The sequence below is a fragment of the Triticum urartu genome, chromosome 6, assembly GCF_003073215.2.
Source record: "Triticum urartu cultivar G1812 chromosome 6, Tu2.1, whole genome shotgun sequence".
NCBI classification, from domain to species: Eukaryota; Viridiplantae; Streptophyta; class Magnoliopsida; order Poales; family Poaceae; genus Triticum; species Triticum urartu.
The window spans coordinates 363,096,184-363,106,237 of record NC_053027.1 but is presented as its reverse complement, the minus strand read 5'-3'; the positions used below and the strand labels follow the sequence as shown (position 1 = coordinate 363,106,237).

Sequence of the window (10,054 nt, the reverse complement as noted above, 5' to 3'; positions counted from 1 at the left end):
GTGAACACATTCCGTATTCATCTATCAATCATGGTTGAAGTGTCTATATGTCTCTCCCTTGCCAATGTACTAAAATTTGAGGTCTGCATACTTTTTCTAGTCACAATTCCATTTCTTGTCTCTGAATAAGCTACAGTAAGTGCAAAAGAAGACATTGTGGCAAGTAGCTTATGGACTGAAATTTGCGGCATTATTTATTTGTCGTATTGTCGCTCAATTGATTCTGGACATGAACTTAAACATGACATGCTATTCTTGATGTAATTACCAAGTTGCAATCCAACATCAACTAAAGGTTACAGCAAACGTCACTTACAGGTTGCTTGCATTCAACATCTTCAGAACTTGACATGCATCCATCTCCTTCAGCGGCTGCTGCCATCATGCCACTGATGCTGATGTTCAGCGCCACCCACTTCTCAGGCATGTCGCGGGGCGAGCTGCGCCAACACACGCAGGGGAGGGCGAGTTGTGCTATCGCGTGGAGGCATGGGTGAGCACCCGCAGCGAGCTGTGTTGGCACGCGCAAGCATCCGCAAGGGGGCAAGCACCCACGGCGAACTGCACTGGCACGCGTAAGCATCCGCGACGTGAGGGCGAACTGCGCCGGCGTGTGCAGACATGGATGAGCGCCGGCGGAGAGCTGCAGTGACGAGGGCGAGTTGCCACGGCGCGCGCAGCCATGGGCGAGCACCGGCGGTGACTTGCGGTCTCTCGCTCAGGCGTGGTCAAGCTAGGGCAACGAGTTGGGTAGCTCGTGCGGGCATCAACGAGGTACGGCGGCGAGCGACCATGACGACACGAACAAGCTAGCCTCAGAGCAATCCGATACAGAGCAGACTACAAGCAGATTGGATAAGGTAGAAAAACACAAGGGTACTTTGGTCCTTTCAGGTGCCAGAAAATTGAAAAGAAAAAGGAAAGTAATTGAAAAAGGAAAAATGGCATGATAATCAAAGTGTACAGGAATTAGGTGGCATTTTTACGAAGCCAATGTTGAGAGTGGCATTTTTGCGAAGCCCGATATTGAAAGTGGCAAATAGCCGATTTTCTCAGGTAATATCTAGGTAGTACATCATAAGGTACAAACTTCCTATATACCTACTTATAATTACTACTGGACTCCCCATATCTATCTATCTATATCTTCTTTTGGTTTGACGGTAACACATATGGCGGAGAACAACCAGCCCAACCCCCGGCCCTTTCTCTCTACCGATCTATAGCGGTATTTTATTATCGCTAACCTCACAGTAATCCATCCGGCGAAAACCTAAAGCAAAAGTAGGAGCAAAATATTCGTCCTAGTTTAAGGTATGCGAGGTGAGTGCGCGTGATAGTGCTTGTACATGGTGGGCAGGGCCGGCAGAGGCGTTTGCTTTCCAACGGAAAATTAACAGGAGATGCAGCTAGCGGCCGCCTCCTCTGCCTCTGCCCTCCCTTTCGTTCGTTAACGTGCGTGCGCCGCGGCGGACGGGCGCGTGGCGGCGGCACGGCTGGGTTGCGGAGACGACCGGAGATGGTGATGATGATTATGGCTTGGTCGTTTGTGCGCAGGGGATACCAGGGCAGCGGCGGAGATGTCCGTTGCGGATGTTGCCGCTGCGGCGGACAAAGGTAAGGAGAAGGTGGAGGAGCCTGTGCCCGCGGCGAGGGCAGCGGGGGGCGGAAATGGGAGGTTCATGGCGTACCCGGCGCGGATGGCGGAGCACAAAAGCGTGGTGGCGGACGCCGCCCTCTTCAGGGCTGAGCTCGAGAAGCTGCACGCGCACATGGGCACAAAACTCAAGTAAGGGATCGGTGGCAACCTTCCTTCCCCTCTATGCATCACCGTTTCACCATTCATGCGCCTGCAATATAATTTCGAGCTGTTCTATATGATGTTTTAATTATCGCTGTTGTTGTTGCATTTATTTTTGTTTTCCTTCAAGTTGGAGATAAATATGGGAGGGGAGAAAGGGAGGTTTGGTGAGACGCGGCAATCTTGATAACGAATTGTGCAAATGCCTGCATTTTTCTTTTTGGACCCGCGTTCGTTTAGTTTACTAATCTGTACTCCCTCCCTTTATATTATGTGGCCCAAATCTGCCAACATGTCTCAAGCCATAAATCTTTTGGTACCGATTACGTAGCTACTTTGTTATCTGCTTTGGTCTGTCTGATAGCTGGCTACGCCTCTGAATATGGGACTATTGTTTCATTCAAATTGGATATTGTCCTTCAGAATAATTATTTTACCAGTTTACCAAGTGGTCTTTGATACACACCAGCTTGTGTTCCTTTCGGGCCTGTCATTTAGCATCACCTCGGCTCATATCATTTTCTGGGTATTCCCCCCTCTTTTATTTCTGTCACATAGGACACCAACCTATTTGGCAGCTTTGCTTATAATTCTGCACTAGCATCACTGAGCATAGTTTGTTTGGTGTATCTCTAACTCTTTTTCACTGTAAGGGTGCCAATTATTGGTGGAAAAGACCTGGATCTTCATCAACTATTTAAGGAAGTTACCTCACGAGGTGGCATTGATAAGGCAAGAAATTAATGGAATTACTTATGTTTAGTGGTTTAAAGTTCCTTTCGGAAGTAGTTTGTCTGGCCATATTTGTTACATTGTGCTGCAACTGTTCTACCCCAGAAAGGTAATATTTAGGATTGTCAGGTGTCATTCAATAGCTGAACTCTGCAGCTAATTATTTAGCCATGTTATGTCACTCGACAAATAACTGACCTACAAATTCTTGAAATAAAAATTTGGCCTACATGAATTGCTGCTACATTAGGGATAAATCAAACTTTGCGTCCATGTAGCAATCACTTAACTAAAATTTTCGTTAGAAACGGAAACTGGGCATGCAATTTTAGTTCATATGAATTCCATTGTTATTACATTGGTAGGTCTTCATCTTATTTTCTCCCAATTTATCCTACGAGGTAACGAAATTCTCACGCATGATTTCTCACTGCTACCTTTCTCTTGCCGCAGTCCAGATATAGTTATCGCATTTTTCATTTAGATGCTTCAAACTTATGCAAGATGCCAATTATTGGGAAAAACAACAGTGCTCATCATACGAGTAGCCCACAAGCAATTCCATTTAGACAAGAGTAAATTTCATAAAAATCCTTCAAAAACATCAATGATATAAATGTGTTAAAACATGTGGACTGGCTAATGTACCATGTGATTCTAGAACTTGTATAGCATAGAACATGTTTTACAAGAAAAAAAATCTGAATTATGAACACTTGAGCTGGAGCCTGGATTCAGCTAATTGCAAACCGACCTTGCTTGGTGCGTCTGCCTAGGACTTGATTGGTATAAATACCGTATCTGAATCTTTACTACATTTTTGTGTAAGCAGAGATTGTTGTCAAGGAAAAGCAAGTTAAAGCCACGACACTTCAAAATTTGTGGTGTTTTTTTGAATGTATTGTTAGTCATCACTTCATCTGTAAATATGCAAATCAGAAGGTCAGATTGATAACTGTTTGTGTTGCTGCCTCGCACAGGTCAAGGCAGAAAACAGATGGAGAGAAGTAACCGCGTCATTTATTTTCCCTGTGACTGCGACAAATGCTTCTTTTATGTTGAAAAAATACTATATGTCGCTGTTATACCATTTTGAACAGCTCTACTTCTTTGGAGCACAGGGCTGGTATCAACAAGAAAGTGGTGTGTGCAATCTACAGAATTCCGTGTTCTAGTTCTGACTGTCGCTTTCTTGCCATTACTCAGACCATGTTTTTACCGCAGATCCCAGATCACTGCCTTTCATAGAAGTGAGAGCTGAAACACAAAACACTGACAAAAGAAAAAGGGCCACCAATGCCTCTTCAGGTTAGTTTCAGTCAACTCATCTTCTTTAGGCCTCTCCCTCTCCAGTGTGGCGTTATCTCTTCACCCTCCATCTCAGATTTTTGTCCGTGGCATAGAGTTTGAGGAGGATGAAACCATATCTTATGCTGGATACCATCTCTTCACAAAATCCAACACATCCGTCATTAAATTTTGTACTCACTATTCGATTAGACTCTCTTAACAAAAGTGGGTTCTCATGTACTCCCTCCGTTTTTATTTACTCTGCATATTAGCTTTGTAAACTTTGACCAAGTTTATAGAAAACTTTTAGCTTAGACAATAATAAATCAATACTATTAGATTCATCATTGAATATATTTTCACAATATACATGTGATTGTAAATGTTCATATTGTTTTCTATAAACTCGGTCAAACATTATAAAGTTGGACTTAGGACAAAGCTAATATGCAGAGTAAATAAAAACAGAGGGAGTATTAAATAGTTGGCCTATATGATTCAACGCATTGAGATGGTGAGTAAATTGACATGGCAAGCTTATATACAGCTAATAAGAGACGATCACTGGGACTGGATGTAGCACTCATCAGATACGGATGGGTATGCACGTTTCTGTTAGTTTTTAGAAACCTTGTATCATCATGAGTTCATGATATTGTTACTTACATGATTCACTAATCTTTATTCTAGTTTAGCATGGTCGGTTTGGCATTAATTAGATCTATATATCACTCAGTAGAAGTTCAGTACAAACAGCCACATACATATATTGTGTTCAAATTATATGGAGCTTTCTGAACGACAAACATAGCTAACAAATTGAACGACTTGGAGGTGATTTAAGACTCGAGGAAAGATATTAATATTCATGTGACTAATTTATTTTTCCTTGAACTATTTTAGACCCAGCTTTGGCTTCTGATAATGTCGATGTGGATGTAATAATTGATGGCAAGTTTGAACATGGTTACATTGTAACTGTTATTACGGGATCAAAATCCACAAAAGCAGTCCTTTATAATTACAGTGAGGAACCTGCTCTTACAACTCTGGCACCTACTATGCCCGTAAACAACACTGGTTCGAAGGGTGGACGTAGGCGGAGGCAACGCAGGAAGAAGCTAAGTACAACAGACCCCAGACATCCCAAACCAAACAGGAGCGGCTATAATTTCTTTTTCCAAGACCAGCACAGAAAGCTAAAGCCAGATTATCCTGGCCAGGACAGGCTGATCAGTAAAATGATTGGTGAACGGTGGAACAATCTAAGCCCTGAAGACAAAGCTGTAAGATAGAAAAAATCTATTAAAATCTCAGCTCTACAAATCATCAGCTATTTTGTCATGTGATATGTCCCTTCTGTGATTTTTAATAGGTGTACCAAGAAAGAGGTGTACAGGACAAGGAGAGATACCAGTCTCAGTTGGCTGCTTATAGAGAAGAACTGAGAACAGGCCAGCCTATGAGCAATCCTATGCCTATTATCGGCAATGCACCTATCCAGCAGACATTTCCCCAGACAGAAGTAACTATTGATGAAGTGGACTGCAAGGTCAGTAAAGGAGATATGCTGCTGTCCAATCAAAGGTACAACAACAGTGACGAAGGTGTTGATTCAGGTGGAAAACTTGTTGAAGATGAAGAGTTCAACACGGATACATCTCGTGAGCCTAGCATTGATACCACTGATTCGCCTGGGCTGCTTGATCCTTCTGCTGATGGCGACCGGTTTGAACTTCGCAGGAGGGAGAACCCCAACAAAAATGAGAAACAGAGCACTGCACCTAAATAATGATTGAAAAATGACTTAATGGTACAAGATTGGAAGTAATAAGTTGAAGCGAGCGGCAGGTTATGCCTACTACCTTGGATGTAGGATCAGGTCGATGTCTCATTTTTATTCCTTTTAAATATCAGCATTGTTGTAGAGACTGCTACGGGCTAATTTATGTGGGTAACACTCTATTAGCGCATGAAATGCTGTGGGTTTTTTCTTCAGTTTGGAACAAAGTTGATATGTTGAATTGGTTGGATGGACGATATATGGTTTTGTGTCATTTTGATTTCTTGCTGACATTAGTTTCGGCCTGTAGTATCATCGTAACGCGTTGTAACATGCCTTGACGAACTTGAATTCAGAGGAAATGAACACGAGAGAACTGGATGTACGGTTTTATCTCGCTCAGATGAAGGCTTAGGCACAACCACCTAGAGGGAAACTTGGTGGTACTTGGATTTATCATCATTACAAGATGAAAGCAAAAAAAAAGGGTAGACGAAAGCAATTGACAAAGCAAATTGCCTATAGACTTTTGCAAACAAGAGAAAAACTATGTCTCATCAACCTGTCTGATTAGAAAAAACAAATGGTGTGTCATTTGAAGTCCTGGGTCGAAGGATATGAGAGTTCCGGTGCAAGCCGTCAAGAGCATTAATTGTTGCATGATGCTCCATGTGTTTGCTCTCTTTCCTAGCTAGTTAGCATGAATTTGAGCTCCTCTTTTAGGCTGCTTTCACACCTAAGCTAGGAGGGATGTTTCTGGTATAAATACCTCTTCCCCCACTTCAGCCACCACTCTTTGGCAATTTGATTTCAGCATAGGTTAGCTAATGTGAACTTGCCTGGTGAGAGGGTAAACTCACGGATTTACAACAACCCTTGAGGTTGCTCTTTGGCAATTTGATTTTAGCATAGGTTAGCTAATGTAAACTCGTCTTGTGAGAGGGTAAACTCACTCATTTACAACAGCAGCCCTTGAGGTGGTGACCAGTTCGTGCTTCCAACTTCGTGTGTGGTTGTGTGGATTAAAAACTTGAGTGTGGTTGGGCGAATACTTGTTATTTGTCATTGCATATGTGATAGCTTGCTCCTGTCTCGTCAGGTTGCACTAGTTATTCATTACCTGACAATGTTGTTGGCCGGGATCGAGGGCTTCCTTCCTCCCCTTCAGGTGGTGTTGATTCGTTCGATCAAGCAAATGCTCCGTTAAGATTGGGCAACCCCTGATCATCTTGGCATCATAGTTTCGTTTGACATGGTAGGATCTTGTACCCCTAGTTCAATTCATGTTCTTGTTCATCCTAAAGTCCAAAAATAGCCCCACAAAAAGTTCCTTTACTTAGCCCTTTGTCGTCTTTAATCCGTTATTTAGTGAGTTTTATCAAGTTCTTATCCATTAGATCTTTGTTTTTAGTTGTTGAGAGTTCCCCGATCTATAATTCTTCATTTGCCTCCATTTTTGTGCTCAAATTTCATATCTCATCCTCCACCAATTCTTGCGTATCTTTGTATGGAGTTCATTTTGGATATTGTTGTGCATTTTGGAGAGCCCACACCGTGTCCTTTCCATCCATTATTGTTATATTTCATTCCCACTGTGTGTTCCGGCCACAAAAGTCAGATCTATTCACGTGTCTTTGCTGGAAAGTTTTAACTGCATGTTCTTGTTGTTTAAGCTCACCCTTTATAATTCTCGTGAGACCCACAAAGTGTGTGTCTAGATCCAAGTCACTTGTTGAAAGTTTTTCAGAAAAAGCAAAAAAAAGACAAAAAAGGAAAGAACGATTTGTCCAAAGGAAAGAAAGTGTGCGCTAGAATCAAAAGAAGATACAGATTTGGCACTGTTCTTCACTAATATCTTGAGAAATCCCTGGTTGTGTTGTGAGCTGAAATGTGCCAAGTGTGCAAATTCTTTAATCTGTGTTTTCTAGCAAATCCGATTCCTTGGTGTGAGTTGCATGTTCTACACTTGTATCACATTGAGCAACTAAGGCATTAGATTCTTTTGTGTATGTTTAATTGGTTCAACAAGACCTAGATGGCATATTAGTGTATATTTGCTACATATATAACCCACCTAAGATCCACAAAACCATCCCGCATGTGCAACCCTTGACTTGTATTCGCTTGATTACCACTCTTTGTCTACCAACCACTGGCACCACGGTTGAGCATGATTTTGCTCTCACTTGGAAGGTACAAGAGCTTTGGTTGGTAAGTGATAGTGAGTTCGAGTTGTTACACACATATATTCTTGTAGAAAGGGCTTTGCACAACTAACCATGGCAGGTCGTGAGTATGTGGAACTTCCTTTCTATGGAAGTGCTGACCCAGAGGAGTTCCTTGAATGGGTACAATTCATGGATTTGGAGTTGAGGAAATTTCCAGAATCAAAACGAATGCTTCGAGTAATAATGGAATTTGAAGATTATGCTTGCAAGTGGTGGAAGTACCACCGCAAAAGCAGATTTGTAAGAACATGGGTGGAGTTGAAGGAGATCATGAGGAAAGGAGTTTGTACCAACACGATATGAAGAATATTTATTTCGTCACAAGAAAAACATTAAGCAAGGTTTCTGATATGTCCAAGCCTACTATGATGAGTTGAAAGTTGCAATGTATGTTGCAAATGTTTTGGATACATCTGCAACACACGCATATTTTTAAAAAATGGTGTGAACCGTGATGTGGCTGCTATAGATTGAAATATGTTGGACGCATGCAAGACCTTGTGACTTATGCCATAGTTGAAGAACGGAGAATTCGGGAAGAACGTGCATGTCCATTCAACATGAGTATCCAGTCCCCTTCATGAATCAGTCGTGTGAAGAAGCTAAGCTGTGAAGAGAACAAGATGGAGTATGGGTCATTCACTGCAAGTAAGCAGATTTGTGATGAGAAAAAGGTGCTTGCATCACAAGAAAAGAGCATCACTATTTGTCAAAATTCTATAGTGACCAATGCACACCAAATCCCAAGCAAGCATGAGAGCCACATAGCCAAAATGTGTGAGAGTGATATTATAAAAAGTGAGTTGTCTGATTCCACTAAAAGTGAGAATGAGATCCCCACAATAAGGAGTTTGAAAGATACATCAAAGGATATCAGGCTATTTTCTGATATAAAATGTGAGGATTTTGAAACTAACATAACCCTTTCTATTCCTTGCATTATTCCATGCAATGTACAGGCTTGCGTTGACGAAGGGCAATCTGGTGCTAATTCACTTTCCCAGTATATGGAGGACCAAGAAGAGAAGCAAACCAGAGTTGATGATTCACCATGTGCTCGGGAGGAGCAATGGCTTGATCAAGAAAAGGAAGATGGTATTGAAGTAAGATTACAACAAGAGCAAGGGGATGATTGTAAGTATAACCCATCTGCAACAATGCATTCTATGATTGCTAGGTCTACTATGCCTGAACCATTGGATAACATGAATACCTATAATTTGGATTATCTGAAATTAGCAAGACATGTAGAAATGGATGATGGAATATCTCATGTTCATGATTTATATTGTGTCATGCTTGCTAAACCTATTCAAATGAGTTGTCATATCACAAACATTTTTGAAATCACACATTCAAACTCATTATAAAACCTACACCTACAACTTTAAGTTTAATTTGGTTGGAGATTATGGTATTGGTGGGAAGTTTGTTATGAACAAATATGCATTTCTTGCAATGGACTTCGAAAGCTGAAAGATAATCATGTGGGAAACCATTCTAATGTGGATTTTTTGTCATGTGATAAGAAATTGTATGTTTGCGGTGAATGTGTCATATGTCGCCAACGTATCTATAATTTTTGATTGTTGCATGCTATTATATTATCAATCTTGGATGTATTATATGTATTATTATGCTATTTTATATCATTTTTGGGACTAACCTATTAACCTAGTGCCTAGTGCCAGTTGCTATTTTTTCCCTTGTTTTTGTCTTTACAGAAAATCAATACCAAACGGAACGAAACTTTTTGATGACTTTTCTTGGACCACAAGATACCCTAGAAGCTTCGGGAGGAGGCCAGGAGAGCCACATGATGGCCACAAGCTCGGAGGGCGCGCTAGGGGGCGCCCCCAAGCTTGTGGGCCCCACGTGGCACTTCCAGCCCTATTTTTTCTTCTATAAACACCCAAATATTCTCCGTAGACCAGATGGCACACAAAAAAGACGTTTCCGCCACCGCAAGTTTTTGTCTTCGTGAGATCCCATCTGGAGACCTTCTTGCTACTATACCGGAGGGGGATTCGACCGCGGAGACTTCTACATCAACCTTGCTGCCCTTCCGATGATGTGTGAGTAGTTTACCACAGACCTCCGGGTCCATAGCTAGTAGCTAGATGTATTCTTCTCTCTCTTTGGTCTTCAATACAATATTCTCCTCGATGATCTTGGAGATCTATTTGATGTAATCTTCTTTTGCGGTGCGTTTGTCGAGAT

At 41.7% G+C, this 10,054-nt stretch overlaps 1 protein-coding gene across 3 annotated transcripts; it reads left to right on the top strand.

Annotated features, from left to right (window-relative positions):
- The first annotated feature begins 1,108 nt into the window (after positions 1-1,108).
- LOC125513514 (high mobility group B protein 9-like) lies at positions 1,109-5,880 on the top strand. Of its 3 annotated transcripts, none has more exons than XM_048678643.1 (7): positions 1,109-1,323; positions 1,558-1,789; positions 2,455-2,533; positions 3,514-3,676; positions 3,758-3,841; positions 4,727-5,109; positions 5,199-5,880. In XM_048678643.1, the coding sequence occupies exons 1-7, from the start codon at positions 1,317-1,319 to the stop codon at positions 5,613-5,615; spliced, it is 1,365 nt and encodes a 454-aa protein (XP_048534600.1). In that variant the 5' UTR covers positions 1,109-1,316; the 3' UTR covers positions 5,616-5,880. The 3 variants fall into 3 exon arrangements, with proteins under 3 accessions (XP_048534600.1, XP_048534601.1, XP_048534602.1); XM_048678644.1 differs by having other exon boundaries at positions 1,154-1,314; XM_048678645.1 differs by having other exon boundaries at positions 1,322-1,455.
- The last annotated feature ends 4,174 nt before the right edge of the window (positions 5,881-10,054 follow it).

What these genes read in the sequence shown, in the direction of transcription:
- LOC125513514 (XM_048678643.1), top strand. An exon ending in CACGAGGTGGCATTGATAAG is followed by an intron (nt 2,534 to 3,513) that starts GCAAGAAATTAA and finishes TGCCTCGCACAG; the next exon opens with GTCAAGGCAGAAAACAGATG. An exon ending in GGCCACCAATGCCTCTTCAG is followed by an intron (nt 3,842 to 4,726) that starts GTTAGTTTCAGT and finishes GAACTATTTTAG; the next exon opens with ACCCAGCTTTGGCTTCTGAT.